Here is a 21,537-nt window from a genome sequence, read left to right as displayed (position 1 = left end):
TCTCTATTTCGCCTGTGTACTTTTATCATCAAAAGTGAAAGTAAAAGGAAATCCCAAATTTTAGGCTGATGTGAGCATAATAATAAAGAGGACATTTTCCAATGGGGACAATGGTTCTTGTGCTCCGGGTGACACTATGGGATTTCCTCACTTTTTATGGATTTCATCACAATTAGAATTTTAGCTTTAGGACAGGAAGTGAAGGGAAATTTCCCCAATAAAACACAGATGGCAAAAAATAATAGGGTTTAGAACCCTCCCTTAAGCCCTGTACACATGATAGGATTTTCCGATGGAAAATGTGTGATAGGACCTTGTTGTCACAAATTCCAACCATGTGTAGGCTCCATCACACATTTTCCATAGGAATTTCCATCACACAAAATTTGAGATCTGGTTCTCAAATTTTCCGACAACAAAATCTTTTGTCAGAAATTCCGATCATGTGTACACAATTCTGATGCACAAAGTGCTCGGAGTCAAGCAGAAGGACAGCACTGGCTATTGAACTTCATTTTTCTCGGCTTGTCGCATGTGTTGTATGTTACAGCGTTCTTGACGTTCGGAATTTCCGACCAACCTTGTGTGACCGTGTGTATGCAAGACAAGTTTGAGCCAACATCCGTCGGAAAAAAAAACCCATGGATTTTGTTGTCGGAAAATGCTATTGTGTGTACAGGGCATAATTCTATCCATTTCCTTTAGTTACACTTTAAATCCTTGAATTAATGGGAATAAAGACTGAGGGTGGAGGTGTAGTTGAAATGGTTGATAAAGAAGATAGCTATGTTGCTGCATTCAGCATTCTGAGGTTGTGCCAACTTACTCCTTGCGGCAAGCCAATCAGTAAACATTTTCAGCAATTCATGCATATATATATAATTAACCTTTAAACACCACAACTTTAAGCCACTTCAGCAAAAGAATACTTACCTATCTTGTAATGAAAATGATTGTTTCATAGCATTTATCCGTTTTTAATATTGATATTATTATTCTAACTGAACTGTGTCTATAGCATGGAATTTCTTGCTGCTTCATGAAGTTCAGTGTCAAAGTCTAAACCCTTACTTGGAGGATGATACAATAAGGAAAGCATTATAACACTGACACACACAGGTGTCCAAAGGTTAATTGGAGTATTTTGCATGGTTAATGGTACAGATATTTAATAGGAGGGAAGTCTATATAATGTCAGTCTGGAAAACAACAGAGTGCATGTACCTACCATTACAACGTACAGAGATGAAGGGGATACGTCCAATTGTTTTTATCTTATTGGCAGTAGCATCTTACATCACCCAATCCTGCGATGCAGTAGTAGTGGCTTCCCTTGGTAAGAACACTTTAATCTGATCTACATCGATGCTCTACATACTTTCAATTTGGTGTGTGTTGTGTGCTTCTGAATCTCTGGTGGTGATTATAGTTCCACTTCTTCAGAGTGGTGGGTACATCTGGCATAAATTATGCCTGAGTACTCCACATAGCTTTATAAATAGAATTGTAACTCTATCTAGGACAAATATGTTTTTAGATTTATTAAAAATAATATACAGTATATTACTACAGATGTGAGCTGGCTGTCAACAACAAAACAATTCATGATGAACAATTCACGAGAACGATTGAATTTTTCATGGATGGCAGCATCTATTATTGAAAAGTCATTTTGGAAAATGTGTCCACCTAAAATGGTAATTCAATTCTGGGTCAATCTAACCTGCAGGTTTGGTTGACTACCTAAAACTTTGAGGCTTGATGGTTAGATCACAAAAATACAGCCTCCCCACCTTGCCTCTTTGGAAACAATTTTTATCATTTCATGCTGTTCACAAATTACAGAAAAAAAATCCAGCAGGTGTAAGGTGAGAATTTTTTTTTTTCGAGAGTGGGTTAGAGATGCAAAACCTCATCAAAGCCTTTGCTAGGCTAGAAACATTTCAAACCCAGCAGGGTATATCCGTATATTATATGGATATTCTGTGTTTCGGGGCCCTAAGGCTATGCATGATCCAAGAGGGCAGACATGTTTTCACCTAATAATGCAGTGCACAAACTTTTCTTGGAAGTAAAGCAACTTATGTTTTACTACCATGCCTGTGACTACTGTCAATACACTTAAGGACAACGTCTCACATTGCCTAGTTAGGGAAAATTAGAGGTTCCCCTTAAAGTATATGTACACCCAACATTTGTTTTTCAGTATGCTTTCTATTATGGATCCCTGTGTATAGTTTTCTTGGGGAAATCATTTTTGTGACTCTATTGGAAAGTGTCTTACCTGGAGATTCTGTCAGTAACAGCACTTCTTGCTGCAGTTTGACAACACTAAGCCACTGTCCTTCAGCATTTTCACCCTGCTCTTTCAGTTGACCATTCACCAGACTATCAGTTGTAAACATCCTAACAGCCCCTGTCCTGTCCTTCTTAAAGCTTCAGCTGAATGTGATAATTTGGTTTTATAAATAATGTATGTAATTGAACAGAGCATTGGTCACTGTGGGCATACTTGGCAAGCTTGTCTCCTTTTAAAAACCTGAAACAAAAAATGCAGTAAGATTGTGGCCCATATATAAGCAGCCAGGTTGTATACTTTATTTTCTTATCTCCACTGAAATAATATGACTACTGAAGTGTGGCTTCTAAGCTAATGTGATTTGATCTAGTGCTTGTAAGTTATTTCATTTGGAATTCATAAATACATAAATGTACTTAAAATTAGATGACAACAGCAATTTAATGACAGTGCCTAATTACATTTCTTTTAATTTGTTTATAAGAGCCTGGCAATATGGATAGCACTGTAATCTGAGGTGTATTTGGGATGTTATCTCCCACCAATCGATCAAACAAGCGTAATATTTTATCCCAAAATGTGATAATTTTCAGACAGGTGCCCCAAATATGGGTCATGGTGCCAGAGTCCCTTAAACAACACCTGCAGGTATCTGGGATAGATGGATCACTTTTATGTAATAGTGTAGGGCAGCGATACCACTTGGATAGGATCCGATAATTATGTTCATGTATGTGAGAAGATATAGAGAGAGTGTATAAAACAGCCAGTATTTTGTGCCAGTCCATATCTTCCGACGATATTTGCAGTTGCCTGTATTATGCCATTGTAGAAAGGTGGGGGACTAGGAGACAGCCAGGTCTGTGCAATGAGCTTGCATGCAAGAAAACAGTAAACACATCAGCAGCAATTTGGTCAAAGATGGTACAACATCCTCAGGGTTAATGCTCAGGAAAGTCAAAGTTGAATGAAGCGCAGGTCGAAGGTTTGAAAGACAGTTGATCAGTATCGAAATCATTTAGCACACATATGAATTAAGATACTGTAGTGCCCTCTTCTAGTAAGTTGCTAAGTAAATTTAGTTTTTGGCTTCATTGCAGTGAATAGAACATTGATTGATTGTGTTGGTCTGTTCTGGGTTTTCTGAGTTGGGAGTTTGATTACTCCCACTTTCTTCTAGAAGAAGTATCCAGAGAATATGGCCGGGAGCTTCAAATGATCAGTTGAATATTTAACATGCTCCAGCCAAACCCCAGGAGAAGGCATCCAGAAGGTGATAAATGCGCAGGAGGTCTGAACAGAGTGTTTTTTTTCCCTCAAGGGAGTGTGACAGGTTATCTTGGGGCTACTGCCCGTGGAGGAAGCTCCACTAAAGGCAAAAAACTGCAGTCTAGGTATAGCAGCTGCTGGTCTGAAGAAGATTGCCTGAGGATTACTTTTGTTAGATGGCTACTAAGAGAGTAGAGTATATGTTTCCTATTAAACCCCTTTTGTCAGTGCCTGACAGAGCAACCATTTTGCGGAATAAGGAACCATCTAGGATGAGTGTGATTGCTTATGTAAGGTGTGGTGAAGTTGTAGGTAGTTAAAAGAGTGACTTGAGAGCTGGTATTGGTCGACAATGTATTGGAAAGACAACAATATGCCTTTATCATACAATTGGTGCAGATGGCTGCATCAGTTTTCTTTTTTAGGCTTGCTTTCTTCTATTTTCATCTGGTGATCAAGCCAGTAAAGCTGATATTTTTCAACAGAAATGCTCTCTTGCAGTTACAGGGAAAATACAAACCATTTAATGATAAGCTTTTTCTTTATCCTAAGAGGAAATAAAATGTTAGCTGTAACTGATAATAAATGATTACCTAGAATTCTGCTTCAATTTGCTAGAGTACGTACAGTAAATCTGCTGTTACTTCTAAGCCCACGTACACACGGTCGGAGAATATAACTTGAAAAACAATGGGGTTGATTTACTAAAACTGGAATGTGCAAAATCTGCTGCAGCTCTACATAGAAACCAACCAGCTTCCATTTTTTTTTTTTGTCAAAGCTTAACTAAACAAGCGGACGTTAGAAGGTGATTGTCTTTCATGCACAGCCGCACCAGATTTTGTACTCTCCAAATTCAGTAAATAAACCCCAATGAGTCCTTGTGCTGTTACAGTTTGCAGGACTTTGTGTAGAAATGAACACATTATATGCTTGGCGACAGGTCTCCTTTATAGCCACTCTTAGCCCACGTACACACGGTCGGAGATTTTGCCAACCAAATCCGTCGGATTTTGCCCATCGGATTTTGCCCATCGGATTTAGTCCGACGGATTGTGTCCGAAACTGTTGCATACACACGGTTGGGTCAAGTTGGCGAAAAATCCGATCTTTCAGAACGTGATGACGTAATTTCATTACGATGGGACTACATTCAGGCTTGTAGCCAATAGCTTTGATGTAGGAATTTGATCTGAGCATGCGTGGCACTTGGTCTGATGAAAATGCTTTACACATGATCGGATTAGGTCCGTCCGGCCCAGTTGGTCGGGAAATATTTCCAACATGTTGGAAAATTGGGTCGGACGGAGATTCGGACGGAATCAGTCCGATGCATACCACACACAGTCGGATTATCTGACGACACGGTCCGATAAGACTCATTCCGACAGATTCTCCGACTGTGTGTACAAGGGCTTAGACACCCCTGCCCCCAGAGTGACAATGCTGCTGTACAAATCTGCCCCCATGTCCCTTCATCCAGATTGGTGTCTGCATAACACAGAAGGTGTGTTACTAGCCAGATCACCAGGTGAAACACAGAGGGAAAAAAAACTAAAAAAAATCAAAACAAAACGAATGCCGTCACCACATCTAATGATTGGTTTTGAGTTTAATACTGCTTTAAAGTTTCCCACCCAGCAATCTGCTGGAATTGGGAGGCCAGAGGATATAATTTGGGGTAAGGAACTGCCAGTCCTCCACCATCTTTTGCAGAGTGAAGAGCCTCTAGCCTCATTCTAGGCCAGGGGTGTCCAAACTTTTTTCAAAGAGAGCCAGATTTGATGGAGTGAACATGTGTGAGGGTTGACAATTTTGCCTGACATTCTTTTAAACCATTATAATTCGGTCTATGTGTGTTCGTCCTGGCACTAATACACTGTCCAATAAGTTTTATCTTGCCTTTGTGGCTGTGTGTGGTGAAGAGATGAGCTCGGGCGTGTTGTTTTGATATATCATATTTACTAGCATATAACATGCACCTTTACTTTAAGAGGGACGTTTCAAGAAAAAAAATACATTTTAAACTGTGAAGCAAAATAAGGGTCAGTGCCCATCAATGCAGCCTAATCAGTGCCCATCTGCAGCTTCACAAGTGCCATGAATGCAGCACCCTCTTTGCCATGAATGCAGCACCCCCTGTTGTCATGAATGCAGACTCACCATTGCCATCAGTGCAAACTGATTGATACCCATCCATCTGCAGCCTTGGAGGAGACAGGGAGGGGGCGGGATGAGCGCCAACAGACATACAGGAGAAACTCTTGTTTTCTTGGCGACCTCTTTAATAGAAAGTCCTGCCTCCTATGATGGACAGAACAGTCGTCCAATGTCAGCACAGGAGACAGGACTTCCTTTTACAGAGGCCGTTGTGTAAACACTGTATGTACGGTACTAGTCCTGCCCAATCCCTGTCCCCTCCAAGGCAGCCAGCATATAAATCTTTTGTGGCCCCTGGGATTCGTTGGGGGCCACAAAAGATATACATGTCAAAATTACCAGGTGGGCCGTCCAAATCCCCGAAAAGCGGTCCAGACTTTGGACATGCCTGTTTTAGGCCTTCTTCCTTTCCAAATTAGATCCCTGAATATCTTAGAACAACTTTAAAGAGGAACTTAAATAAAATAAAATGTAAAGTCTACAGCTACAAGTACTGTACTGTAAATACACTGTATTGTAAAGACACTCACTAGCCCAAAGATCCAGCGCTGTCCTCACTCAGGCCAGTTCCTCACTGGTCTTTGGGTCCTCAGTGCCACTATGTTGACTATGCAATAATATGCAAGCTGTACTGCACTTTCTAAATGGCCAAACAGCTTCTTGGGACCTGTGACATGTCTCAGGAGGTTGCAGGTAATTGGGGGGGGGGGGGGACTAGAATGCCTAGGCAATCCAAGCAGAAGCAAAACTAGGTACATGTGCTCCCAGCAAAATAAATAGGTACCATTAATGTCAGGGAAGGAGGAGGTAGAGCAGAACTGCCTGTAGTAAGTGGAAATGTAATAGGCATTGCAAAGCACAGATACAAATAGAAGACTAACACCTCATTATAGATGACAGATTCTCAAATTACTCTACAGAATTATGAGAGAGAATGAGTTACTACTGAATGTATAAGAATGGATGCACGTATAATAGAAACAAATTTAAAGGTTTTAGATTTAGGTCTCGGTCTCTACAGAATCACACTAAAGCAGGCCAGGACACTAGATGATTTTCAAACAAATGTTTATAGGAACATTTGTACAAAAATTCTCAGTACATTGGATGACTTAATAAATGTAGTTCAAAAGTCATTTAAAATTTGCAGCATGAAGATCAGTATCCTGTGAAAAGCGACCCGCAGTAAGTGATCCATGCTGGGCATTTTATAGCTTCCTGCTCCCTATTCAAACCTACAATCACAGCACCTAGCAGAAGGATATCTTCCAGTCTTCCAGCACCAACCTCTTTCTCATGTCATGTGTTTTGGAATGCCAAGAGCCAAAAAAAAAAAGTGCTAATGTTGAAAGGTGTGTAAAACCTAGTTGCCAATATTTAAAAAAAATGTGTTCCCGGGACACCATTTTTCACCTTTGCACATCCACTGTACATGGAGAATGTACTTTAATCAGGGGCAGGGCATTCATTTAAAATGGGCATAGTTCTACAAGAGAAATATTGTTCCCTAATGCCACATATATAAGGATACTTGCACACGGTACTTATGTTTGAACATTAGTATTTCTGGTTTCAATTTCTTCCTTTTATTCTGCACACAGGTGCATCTCATAAAATTAGAATATCATCAAAAGGTAGATTTGTTTCAGTAATTCAGTTCAAAAAGTGAAACTCATATATTTTATATAGATGCGTTACACACAGAGTGATATAATTTTGATGATTACAGTTAGTGATAACCCAAAATTCAGTATCTCAGAATATTTGAATATTACATACGTAAGATCAATAAAAAAAAGGATTTTTAATACAGAAATGTTGGCTTACTGAAAAGTATGTCCATATACAGTATAGTATGCACTCAATACTTGGTCGGGGCTCCTTTTGCATGAATTACTGCATCAATGCAACGTGGTACGGAGGTGATCAGCCTGTGGCACTGCTGAGGTGTTATGGAAGCCCAGGTTGCTGTGATAGCAGCCTTCAGTTTGTCTGCATTGTTGGTTCTGGTGTCTCTCATCTTCTTCTTGACAATACCCCACTGATTCTCTATAGGGTTTAGGTCAGGTGAGTTTGCTGGCCAATCAAGCACAGTAATATCATGATCATTAAATGACCTCAGCAGTGCCAAAGGCTGATCGCCTCTATGCCACGTCGCATTGATGCAGTATTCATGCAAAAGGAGCCCCGGCCAAGTATTGCATGCATACTATACTGAACATGGACATACTTTTCAGTAAGCCATCATTTCTGTATTAAAAAACCTTTTTTTTTATTGGTCTTATGTAATATTCAAATATTCTGAGATACTGAATTTTGGGTTTTCACTACCTGTAATGCCGCGTAACACACGACCGGACTTTCCTGCAGACTAGGTCCAAAGGGATTAGTCAGTCGGACAATCCGATCATGTGTGGGCTAATCCGATCATTTTTCCCCAAAAAAAAAATCAGACAGACCTAGAAATAGAACATGTTTCAAATCTATCCGACGGACTCAATTCCGACGGACTAAAATCAGGAAAACCGTTTGTCTGTGTGCTGGTCCGGTGGACCAAATATGATGCAAGGGAAGCTACTGGCTATTGAGCTTCCTTGTTTAGTCCCGTTTATGTCATCACGTTTAACCACTTTCAGACCGGACCAATTTGCTGGTCAAAGACCAGACCACTTTTTGCGATTCGGCACTGCGTCGCTTTAACTGACAATTGCGCGGTCGTGCGACGTGGCTCCCAAACAAAATTGACGTCCTTTTTTTCCCACAAATAGAGCTTTCTTTTGGTTGTATTTGATCACCCCTGCGGTTTTTATTTTTTGCGCTATAAACAAAAATAGAGCGACAATTTTGAAAAAAACGCATTATTTTTTACTTTTTGTTATAATAAATATCCCCCAAAAATATATAAAAAAACATTTTTTTCCCTCAGTTTAGGCCGATACGTATTCTTCTATATATTTTTGGTAAAAAAAATCACAATAAGCGATTAATGATTGGTTTGCGCAAAAGTTATAGAGTTTACAAAATAGGGATAGTTTTATAGCATTTTTATTAATAATTTTTTATTCTTTTTTTTTTTTACTAGTAATGGCGGCGATCAGCGATTTTTATTGTGACTGCGACATTGTGGGGGACCCATCGGACATTTTTGACACATTTTTGGGACCATTGTCATTTATACAGTAATCACTGCTATATAAATGCAGTGATTCCTGTGTAAATGACACTGGCAGTGAAAGGGTTAACCAGTGGGTGGCAGTGTAGGGGTTAAGTGTTCCTAGGGGAGTGTTACTAACTGTGGGGGGGTTGGGCTTTCATTTAGTGTACACTGATCTCTGCTCCAATCACATGGAGCAGAGATCAGCGTCACTAGTTGCTAGGCAGAATAGACAAATGTTGTTTACACAGCATTTGCTCTATTCGGCCGCTCCGTGAGACGATCGCAGGGATGCCCGCGGCGATCGAGTCCTCGGGTCCCGCGACCGGACTCACGGGGGTCCCGACCAGTGCGGGAGCGCCGCCGGCGGCGGGCTCCCGATGGCAGGGCGGCATCGAATATTGGACGTACCTGTACGCCAATATGCCTGCCCGTGCCATTCTGTCGACGTACATCGTCGTGCGTTGGTCGGGAAGTGGTTAAAATAAACTGACTTAGTCCGTTCATGTGTGGCCAAGTCCATTCGTTCGGAAAGTCCGTCGGACCTAGTCTTGCTGAAAAGTCCGGTCGTGTGTACCATAAACCATAATCATTAAAATTTTAAAAAATAAATACTTGGAATATATCACTCTGTGTGTAACGCATCTATATAAAGTCCATTTGTTTCATTTTTTGAATTGAAATACTGAAATAAATTAACTTTTTGATGATATTCAAATTTTATGAGATGCACCTGTATATGCGTGTACACAAGTAAAATAAACTGTAGCTCACAGAATGCAATTTTTACCTCTTTATACCAAATTTTACACGATATGCATGAGCAAAATACTGACCAGCAACTCAGATTTTTGTCATTTTTTATACCCATCTGTATGCAGTGCATGCTTACACATCTGTGTGTACAGGCACATTCAAATCAACGTGCTGCATTTAATAATTAAAAAGAGTTTTTAAATAGCAGCATGTAAGAGGCTTAAGAAAGCTTAGTTATAGGGCAAAAAAAAAAAAAAAAAAGTAGACAAAACAGTAAACAGATCCAAGGTTTTAGTGGAGGACTGCAGGCATTACCAATCATTCTACACCGTAAAAAAAAGTATGATAACACTACGTACATTAAAATAAAATTGAAATTGAGCTAAAAGTTATTTTTTTGCTTCACAGCTTTAGTGATCCAACATATTGTAATGAAATATGTCCCACATCATGCAGGCAGCTGGATCCTGGAGAAATCTTCACGAAGGGATGCCTGTCCTCTTCCTGTCTTGGAACCACACCTCTGCACCCTCCATTGATCTGCCACCAATGTCCCTCCACACACCTCTGTACTAACACACCTCATCCACCATTGCACCACTGTGCTCCTCAGTACATGTCTGCCAGCTCTGCACTCCCAGCACACCTCTTCCAACAATGTCTCCCCTGAACACCTCTGTACCCTAACATGCTTCTGTAACAACTATACCCTCCAACAAATCTTTTGTCACCATTGTGCCCACCACAAATTTCTGTACCCCCAACACACCCCTGCCACCACAGTACCCCTCAGCACAATTCTACCCACTAGAACCCTTCTTCTACCAATGTCCCACCTGCACACCTCTGTACCCCCTAACACACTTGTGCGACCACTGTGCCCCCAGCACATTTCTGCCAGCAATGTCCCCTTAGCACACCACTGTACCCTCCAGCACATCTTTGCCACCAACATCCTCAGCAGCACACAACTCTGTACCCCCTAGTACACCCCTGCTACCACTGTACTTCTGCCACTAATTCCCCCCCCAGCATACCTCTGCAGTCTGTCTAACTCCCCCACCCAACCGCATATGCGCCCTACAGTCACTGTAACGTTCCATAGTGGGAGCATGTGCTCCATGCAGTCGTGGAATACAAACAGAATGTGATGGGAAAGGGGGAGGCATGGCCAGCTACCTAGCTATAAATGACAGAGCTTGGTGCTAGAACAGGGGCATTGCAGCTGTCATTGTGGCCCTGATCCCAGGAAAGTTGGTAAGTAGGCAGCATTCACTGATGACACTGCACACCAGGGGTGGAGAGGGAAGTCCTTGGCAATGAAGTGTATGGACTGTATTATTACTGTCAGCAATGAGAGCCAGTGCATATGCAGTAACACTTAGCGAGCCTCATGCTGTGAAACAGCTATCATGGGACAATTAGCTCAAAAGCAGGGTTTTCCTGTCAAACTCAGGTCAGCGGAAAAGTATGGAAAAGATATGTTACAATTTCACAAAAAAACAATGTCCCTCAGAACCGCCCACCTTTCCTCATTCCTACCAATTATTAAGACACCATGGCACACTTTGCTTTCTGCAGCTCACAAAAATCTGTCTGTACAATGGGAGGGCTAGCTGGTTGTGTTTGCCCTCCAGGCCAAAGGTTCCCAGTCCTCTGGGTCCCAAGGCAAGCCCTTGGTGAGACATTTGAAAGAAAACATAACTGCAGTCTATAACATGCATTCAAAATTTTACTGAGCACAGCAGTAAAGCCGTAAGACCGATGCAGAAGCATTATCAGACCACAAAGTAGCAAGCCCGTGTACAGTACAGAAATAGGTGGTATATCTTCTATAACATTTCACTGCAGAGTTGTATGATTTTAAATTCTCATGAACTGTAAAGTAATGTACATTTTTTTTTCTAAGTATTTTTATCACTTTAACATGTAATTTACAAATGGACTAAAAGGCATTCCATTTTTTGTGACTCATCTTCTTGAGTTTATCTGTCATTTTTCTTTTTAAACCAAAGGTCTCATGGAACAGGGCTTGTTGTCTTATATATCACACATAACCTCAGCAGAAGAGTAAAGTACACAGATAAGTTCTAGGAGATTTCGGTTAGGTTCACATTATTGCGATCTGCATTCTCAGTGGAGGGGGCTGCCCTACCCGCAGAAACATCCAACCTTTTTTTTTTTTTTTTTAAATAGCCCTGCACTGAGCCACATAGTGAATGTTTGCTGATCAGGACTAAGGGCACCCACCAAGTGTTTGCTAAAGAGCAGCAAGTTTACTTGCAGTTTTACGCATGTTTCCAACCTGCAATAACTTCTATAATCCAATTATATGCCATCAATAATACAAATTTTTATATCCCAAGCTTAGGCAAAATATGAACCCCTTTCAACCCCCCTAAACTCATGCTGCATTTTTTTTTCTCTTACCTTGTAAAGCAAGTTATACTCACCTAAGACCACAATCTGGGTGCCTCACTGGTGCTGTTTCTGGATGCAAGGACTGACAGTCTCCTTGCACTGATGTCACTTCTCTTCTGAATCCTGAGAGACCTTGCCACTGGACAATCAATAGTAAGAGCCTGTGGGAGGTGGACACCTGATGAAGGACCACACCTCATGTAAATAGGAGTGGAGAGAAGACTGAGGGTCATGTTACTGCAGCTTTAGGTAAGTGTAGCATTCTGACACATCAAAAACGGGATAGCATTTCAGCCCAAGGCAAAAATGGGGGGGGGACGAGAGAGGATATTGGGCGCCAGTGACTTTTGTCTTTTTCTTTTTCTTTTTTTTGAAGATTCTTTTTATTAAGCGTTTGCATTTAAAATACAAAACAAAGCCCTATTGGGCATACCCAGGCTTATGTGGTATACACAAAAAGCATAAGGAAAAAAAAACACACAACAGTGCTTAGTACAACTATTCACTTGGCAACCAAGGTGTCTTTTTGGATACAGCTCATTGGCATAGGCATAACCCAGGATAACATTGATCAAACTTCCTCCACTGCTCAGGTGCTCTCAAAAGGCCAAAAAATAAAAGTATGGAGAATCACTTTGAAATATCCCCAGAAGAAGTCGTTATTTAAGTGAGTCAGCCCAGATATCCCAAGTTTTAGCAAATTTCCTGGGGCAACCCCTAGATTCATAAGTGTATTTTAACAGCGGTATTACTGAATTGATCAGTTTTCAAAAAATCAAGCATGGGTGCCTTCGGGGACTTCTATTTGAGCAGGATGACCTTGCAGGAATAACATAACAACCCTATTCAGGTTCTCATTGCTCTAGACATGGCCAATAAGTGGACCAGACCAACTACACAGACATTCACCGCAGTGGTGCGGAGATCAAAGTACAGTGCTTTATACACTCAAAAAAGAATTGGACACAGCCAAATAACATGTGTAAATGTTGCTGGGTCTTCTGGACAGTGCCAGCATTTTTGGGGTAGATCCTATGCACTTTTGAGGGTTGATATAGATTCTGTGAAGTATCTTAAATTGGATTAGTCTGTCTTTCGCCAAGACCAGTTGTTGCATAGGGTATTCCTATGCAAATTCCCAGTCCCCGGAATCCATATCTGGGGACTCCACGCGCCAGCAGTTTATCAAGGCAATCATGAATAGATGGAAGGAGAGCTTTGTATATATTGAATAAAGGTTTTGCATACGAGTAATCTCATAGCATGCTCTCCATTACAGATTCTACAAAAGTAAGTTGAAGTGGAGCTTGGGTCAGTAAACAGATCCAGGAATGACTAGTAGGTGGGTCTACCATGCCACACAATTCACAATGAAAATGTGAATAATATGAGAGATAAATTGTGCCAACCAAAAACAATTGTACAAGGTTGCCAGGTAACACTAAACTGTAAAGACAATATAATAAACTCCCTACTAACCAGCTTTTACCCCAACAGAACTGACTAGTCAGTTTTTGGTCCCAAATCAAGTTCAACAAGGTCCTCTTCTACTGTGAATTGTGCAAAATGTACCCAACGAATGTTTCTAGGACAAGAAGGCCAAAGAATCTGAAGAATATGGGCACCTGAGAGAGCTACGGTAATGGAAGCATCCTAAAAGCGTCCTCTTCTCTGAAAATCAGACCACAGCTTAGCAGCAATGTAAGAACATACCGAGTAACCAAGTAAACTCCCCTTCCCGCTTAAAAAAACCCCCAAAAAAAAAACCCAGGCGTGCACAGACTTACGCACCCAGTGAGGAAGATAGGACTAACATTTCAGTATTTGAAGGTTTTTCAAACTTGGGCAGTGTCTGTAACCCATAACTGAGATGTCTTAATGCTTGATTTTTTGAAAACTGGGCTCCGTTCCCTGCGAGCATCTCGAAGCATTGGGGCCGGAGCCCGGCAGCAAATTCAAAAAGTACAAAAAATATAACACATACGGTACACTGTAATCTTACAGATTACATTACTGTATCAAATAATTTCACATCCCTTTTGTCCCTAGTGCTTTGTCCAGTGCCTTGCAAGCACTTTTATATTATATTTACTGTTCTTTCTGCCTAGAAACACAAGATTGTCCGTGGCAACTAAAATGTGTCCCTTATGTCAAAAGTGGTTTTAGACCAGCTAGAAAACAGCGATAGTAAATAAGAACACTTGCAGAATCGTGGGGAAATTCATTTTATTATTATTATATAATTTTTTATCATTATTTATGGTTATTTATTATATTATATTTATGATTTCGTGTTTCAAACTTTATCATACCCAGGATGTCTACTAGACTCTTGTTTGGACGGATTTAAGTGAGTTATTCCTAAGAATTACAGGCCTACAATATAAAATGTCAAATTTCTATGCAAAACAATGTACCGCTTTGAGATCCAAAAATCTGACATAATCATACCGCCAGGGAGGCTACATGCGATTCTCTCTCGACAAAAACATGAAGAAAGTCTGGCACACTTACTGCAGGGTAGAAAGCCAGTAATTCGCCTTGGCTTGGGATTTAAAAAAAATCAGACTGATCCAAAGTGTTGAATCTGGAGGCAACTGGGATACAGCATACTATATTAGATGTTCTTCCTCCGGAGATGACAACAGACATCATTAAAAGTTTTCCTCTTCCTCTGCAGCTCTGCTGAGAAGTCGGGCAACAGGAATACAGAGGTTTTACTGTAGGACAGTGTGGGATGTTCTCTTGCTTCCAAGAGGATTTTGTCACAGCCCCGGTGGTTGAGAAATGTAACCAGGAAGGGGCAAGGATTATTATACAGAATGTAGCCTCTGGTAGGTACACAGTGATCGCGTTCTACAAAATATGTTGGAGACACCTCTGTAAGACCTAATAGGTCTTTAAAGAAGGATTCCACAAACTCTGCTGGAGAATCTCTTCACCTTTTAGAAGCCCCAGGACACGCACATTATTGCACCTCAATCGATTCTTAGCGTTGTCCAATATTACTACTAGGGCATCTCCTGTGAGTGGCTGTCAGATCTTTTGTGGCAGAGATGCGGGTCTCAGTCTCTGTAAGTCTGCCCCAAATCTTATCTAGATAACTCCGGATAAGTTTGCACTCCTGCCAGATGATCAATGCGCATCCAAAAAAGAGATCTTACTTTGTTCTATGGCCCAAAAAAGGAAGCCACTGCCCCCATCTATAACTGGCCATTGCAGCAAACAACATTGGAAGGCAACATATGTTAGAAAAAAGGCCAAGGCTAAATCCAAGGAATACTCCAAGCTCACTTACAGTCCAGTCCGTGGACAACCAAATTGACCTGTCTAACAATATGCGGTAAAAACAGGGGTTTAGTCTGCACACATTTGCAAATACATGCGTATGCTACAGGCCCCACCAAAGCACCCTGGTATGTGTAGTCCTATCATTAGCTTATGAGTGACTCCACAATAGAAGACTCCACATGCATTCTGATGGATAGATGGAGGGCAGTTGGACTGAAGGGAGTCCACCCCTTCTTAAAGGTGCAGGGGCAACCTGAAAACCCAGCACATAGCACAATGGCTGCAAAGGAGTCAGTGTGTTGCCTGAAAAATATAACAATAATACAAAAAAGGAAGTCACTACCCCCACCTAGAACTGGCCATAATGGCATTGGAAGGCAACATATGTTAGAGAAAAAGCCAAGGATAAATCCAAGGAAAACGGCAAGCTCACTTACCGACCAGCCGGCAACAACCATGCACCCCTAATAAACAGGCCACCACTGGTCTGAACTAACTACAGCCCAGCCAAGAACTAACTTTTCATAGAAGCCCCTATTTAGAACAAGGAGACTACCCTAGTAAAAAGGGATTTTTTTTATGCCAATGACCAGTTAGAGGGGCGTGTAAGGGAGGGATGGGAGGGCATTTATGTTTTGACCAGAGTTGGAGTTTAATTTTCCTTGTACATGACTAAGTATTTTTTGCAAAGTGAATTTTTACCATATTCTCAAAAAAGTAAAAATTTCCCTGCAATGCGAACATTCTCCTTTAGTAAATTTGCCACAATGAGTCAATGGAAAAAAAATCGAATGCCCCGTACACGCGAGCGGAATTTCCATCGGAAACATCTTGGATGGTTTTTTTAACGGAATTCCACTCAAGCTTGGCTTGCATACACACGTTCACACAAAAGTTCACTGAACTTTCAACCGTCAAAAATGCAGTGACGTGCAACATGATGAGCCGAGAAAATGGCATGCATAGGAATTTTGCACATCGGAAATTGGAATTGCTGATCTGAACTTTTTCCGACCGAGAAATTGAGAACATGCTCTCAATCTTTTGCTGGCGGGAATTTGGCCAGCAAAAGTCCGATGGAGCATACACACAGTCGCATTTTCCCGAACAAAAGCTCTCACCGGTCTTTGGCTGGCTGAATTTATGATCGTGTGTACGGGGCTGTAAGTGCTAGGGGTTTGCAGTGCATATAAATTTATATGTAGAGAAAGGCAGCAATTTTGTTCTAATCTATAGTGTAATACCTATTATCAAATGTCAAGCTGTTTTAGCTTGACGCTGTGCATATTTTTGAACATCCTGCAAAACTGGTGAGAATTCAATTGAATGTTTGTAAACTATAAAAATATGATTTTTTTTGAGTTTGTAAAACCCCTTTGTGATCAGGGGTGTAAATATGGTGATGGCTTTTGAGTCCAACCACCCCTTCCCCTGAGTGTATATCTGTGGTGCAGGTGCAGCAGCTAGGTACATTCATATTGCTCACACAAGTGGTTCTTAACCACAGGGCTGCAGCTTCCCTTTTGCCAGGCTTTGAAATGTGCTGTCAGAGGTAAGCAGTGTTGGAGGATGGTGGCATGGGGCTCAGAGGTAAGAAGCATTGAAAGTGTGTGACAGACAGTGCAGTGGTGAGAACCATTGCAAGATGGTGGTAGGGGATGCAGAGGTGAGCAGTGTTGAAAGAGGATGGCAGGGGTCGCAGACTTGAGCATCAATGGAAGAGAGTGGCAGGGGTTGCAGAGGTTGGCAGTATTGGAAGACAAAGGCAGGTGGGGCAGAGCTAAGCAGAGTTTGTAGAGAGTTGCAGGGGATGCAGAGATGAACAGTGTTGTAAGAAGGTGGCAGGATGTTCAGAGGTGAGCAATGCTGGAAGAGAATGGTTGTGGATGCAGAGTTGAGTGGTATTGAAAGAGGGCGACGGGGACACAGACTTGAGCATCAATGGAAGAGAGTGGCTGGGGATGCAGAGGTTGGCAGCATTGGAAGACAGTGGCAGGAGGTGCAGAGCTAAACAGTGTTTGTAGGGGGATACAGGGGATGCAGAGATAAGCAGTGTTGTAAGAAGGTGTCAGGAAGTTCAGAGGTGAAGAATCATGGAAAAGGATGGTCTTGGATGCAGAGGTGAGTGGTGTTGACAGAGGTTAGCAAAGGGCACAGAAGTAAACAGTTTTGGAACATTGTGGTAGAGGGTGCAGAGGTGAACAGTGTTTCTAGGTTTGTTCACAGTGTCTCAGAAGCTGAATTTTGGACTGTCCCAAGGAACCAGGTTCCCCTCTTCACCTGCAGTGGTGGTGGCGTGATCAAAGATTACAGGAATCACACAGGGAAGACCTACAATGAATGATACATACCTTGCACTGGATTAGCTGTACAGATATGTCGCCTGCTATGTGTTCGTAAATGTATCTATTAATAGCAGTCATATAATGATTACAGACATTAGAACTACAGACATACACAGCAGACACAAGGCAGGCAAAAAAGTTTATATTCATGTAATAAAAGTATGGGAATACAACGTAGATATTTTGCATTCCCATATTTTATGGTATGAATATAAATAAAGGTTTTGGAATGCAAAATATGTGTTTCCATACTTTTATAGTATTTTGAATTGGCTGCCTTAATTTAAGGGCTAAATTCACCTTTAATAAGATATTACACCCTTATCCAGGGTGTAACATGTTACTAAGTGAGCAGCCTTGACCACCTTGCTAATTGCGGGTGCTATACAGGCTCGTAATAAATAAATAAATAAATATATGCACGTTTTTTTAACCTGCAAAAAAGGCGTGCATTCATTTTTTTTTTTTTTTTTTTTTATCAAAGGTGAACTTATCCTTTAACATAATATTTGTTAATGCACAATGATGAAGTAAATGGGCTCTTACTGATGAGGCATGGAAGGTTTTCGAAGCAAAATACCAGGCCCTGATCTCACTAAAACTGAGAATCACTGCTCTTTAGCTAGCATAAAATGACTGCCTTAGCAATCATTACAGTATGGATGGTTCTAATAGATTATTTTAACTGACCACTTAATTTGTTACACTAGGCTGTATATGACATTCTCTTGACCCCTGTACATTTTATAGTCATAATTCCTGCATTCTTTGTTATATCGCACAACAATTGCTGGTGGCTTAGTAGTCAATAAGGTCTTCCCGAAGGTAGGCTGTGTACATTAAATTATACATAAGGGAAGAGTTTAATTTTTTTAAATGATTTTGCTGGGGTTTATACATGTCTGTTAAATTCTTGTGTTGGGCACAGTAGTAAAAGGATAATTTGTGGGTACAAGGACTGCACCACATTTTACTTAGTCAGCTCAAGTTTTAAGCCCCTTACATTATTAGTATAATTTAGCCACAGTGCGCTGTGGGCCTCCGGTGATTGAACCCTCCGTGGAAAAAATAAAATAAAAATATATATATATATAGAATTCTGCTTATGATAGGCATTAAAATATAAATGTAACTTGAACGTGCATGCTAATAATGCCTGGCTATGATCAGTGTACTTATATTAAAGAATGGAACATCAGACCTACAGACTTTGATATTACTTCACAAATTAACATTAGAACAAGCACTATCAAGCCTCCCTAAAGTAACATTAAACATTTGTTTTTTTAAATTGGAATAACAAACATGTTATACTTACCTGGTCAGTGCAACACCTCCAATCCTCCTTTTCTGGGGTCCCCCGCCGGCGCACCAGGCACCTCCTCTTTGGCAAATGCACCTGTGCGGGCTCACTCCCATGTCTATTGACACAGACCAGGCAAATCGGCCCACCTTCTTATCACAACATTTGATGGACAGCCAATGCCCAATGAGGAGGGAGACAGGGGCGAGAGCCGCTGCTTTTCTGCATGTCACTGGATTGGATCGGGCTCCACTAAGAAAAGGGGGGGGGGGGAGTTGGGGGATCCTGCAGCAGAGAAGGTTTTAGAACCACTTTAAACTTGCAGACAGGATAATCACACATGAATGCCACTACAAGGAAAAGATAAGACTTTTCAATAAGCTCTTTGTAAATGCCAACATGGTATTAGAAGGAAAAAATGTAATTATTGACATGCCCTTGGTGAATAAAGCACATTTTATATATCTTTGTACATACAACCAGATGTCTTTACACATGTTTATTTGGGGGCACTGGCTTACCTTAGTTAAGGGACTATAAAAACTGTCCATCATATGTACCTTTTTTATTTGAATGTGAAATAACTTACAGATGTTTCATCGTTGTCAAGCACAGCCTTTGATTTAAATGTTCAGCTTAATGAAATCTAGGTTTCTATGGCTGTGACTGAGCCTCTTTCTGAGATTTGGTGTTTATAAGTTAAAAACTTAAAACTTTTTTGCTAGAAAATTACTTAGAACCCCAAACATTATACATTTTTTTTCTAACACCCTAGAGAATAAAATGGAGGTCAATGCAATACTTGCTGTCACACCGTATTTGCACACTTTTTTGCATTAAAAAATAAGACAACAGTAAAGTTAGCCCAATTTTTTCTTATATTTTGAAAGATAATGTTACGTAAGTAAATTGACACCGAACATGTCATGTTTAAAATTGTGCCCGCTTGTGGACTAGCAACACATTTTTACCCTTAAAAATCTCCATAGGTGACGGTTAACAAATTCTGCGGGTTGTTGTTTTAAGTTACAGAGGAGGTCTAGGGCTAGAATTATTGCTTTTGCTCTAACGAACGTGGTGATACCTCACATGTTTGGTTTGAACACTGTTTTCATATGCAGGTGCTACTCATGTATCCGTTCGTTTCTGCCCATGAGCTCGGTGGGACGGGGTGCACTAAAAAAAATGTTTCTTGTTTATTTAACTTTTTTATTCTTTTTTTTTAATTTTTTATAGAATTCTGTCACTTTTAGTCCTAATACAAGTAATGTAAACATCCCTTGTAATAGAAAAAAGCATGTCAGGACCTCTTGAATATGAGATCTGGGGTCAAAATGACCTCAGATCTTATATTTACACTAAAATGAAATACAAAATAAATAAAAATCTATCCCATAATTTCTTGTTCCTTCCACACCAAGCTTACATCAACAATTGCTGTATCATTAAGACCCCTTTCACACTGCTAGCATGGCCGTGATAGCGGTAAAGCACCCCTAGTTTTAGCGGCACTTTACCGCTGTTATATCGGTGCTTTTCGGCTGCTAGCGGGGAGCTTTAGTTGCTCTCTTCAGCTGTACTCCCCTGATGGTGGCCCAGCATGCAGGAGGAGGGTGCAGGTGCTTTTTTTCGTGCCACCCCCCTCAAAGTGCCACCCTAGGCCTCAGCCTTGTTGGCCTAGGCCAAAACACAGCACTGCTATAAGGTCAGAACAGGACACTACAGCGGTAGGGTCACAAAGTTTAAAAGCTAGTACTATTGCATGCAGACACTTAAAAATACCTAAGCACAGAGCACCCAAGGTCTTCAAGTTCATATCTACTAGGGAAAATATATGACATATTAGAAAAGCAACATGATCCATGTTGGGTAATTTGGGCAATCTGTCAAACTACAGTATATAATAAATACATAATTTAAAACATCAAATGCAACATAAAATGTTAATAACTATACAGCTTTAACAAGTGTTTGACTTGTGAGATAAAACAACATGAAACCATATAGATAAAATGGCTATTTCAGGTGCATTGGTAGCTCAGATTCCTATCATACAGGAATGTGAACCTGGTGACATATGATAATTGTGATCTCTGAAAATCTCAAAGTCTTCAATAATAGGTGATCTGTACTTCGATATGATCTACACAAGGTACAATACACCTGTCTGTGAACTGTCTGACATCTACACTCAGTCTGGCCTGTTCTGTCTATTAGGATGATATTCTATATGGCAATCATGGCATACAGTTAAGATAGATCTCTTATACAGATTCCATAGTATAATGGGGACGAAGGACGCACTACAGAAATGGGGCAGCAGTAGGAATTAAGACAAACTTATTACTAGTGCTGTTTTTTCGGGCAAGGGTTTCTTAAATGAAATACCTTTCAGTCACATTGATCAATAACTCATAAATAATGCCTGGGATAGCAGGATAGCCATCCTAATAGGCACTGTCTTTTTTTTTTTTACTATTTTTTATTGTATATACTTAAAGGGTAACTCCACTTTCATGGGAAAAAAAAGCAAATAAAA

General features: G+C 40.7%; 1 protein-coding gene across 1 annotated transcript in view; it reads left to right on the top strand.

The window, feature by feature from the left end:
- Nucleotides 1-1,176: 1,176 nt before the first annotated feature.
- LOC143988232 (alkaline phosphatase-like) overlaps nt 1,177-21,537 on the top strand; it is a 106,719-nt gene continuing 86,358 nt past the window's right edge. The window contains exon 1 of the mRNA XM_077487644.1: nt 1,177-1,336. Within this exon, the coding sequence (XP_077343770.1) occupies nt 1,192-1,336 (145 nt within the window). The 5' untranslated portion in view covers nt 1,177-1,191. The remainder of the gene's footprint in view (nt 1,337-21,537) is intronic.

This window comes from Lithobates pipiens, unplaced genomic scaffold (genome assembly GCF_037356315.1).
Source record: "Lithobates pipiens isolate NorthernLeopardFrog02 unplaced genomic scaffold, aLitPip1_a1.2 Scaffold_18, whole genome shotgun sequence".
Taxonomy (NCBI): Eukaryota; Metazoa; Chordata; class Amphibia; order Anura; family Ranidae; genus Lithobates; species Lithobates pipiens.
Note: the sequence above shows the minus strand (reverse complement) of the source record. Positions and strands in the feature narration are given on the sequence as shown.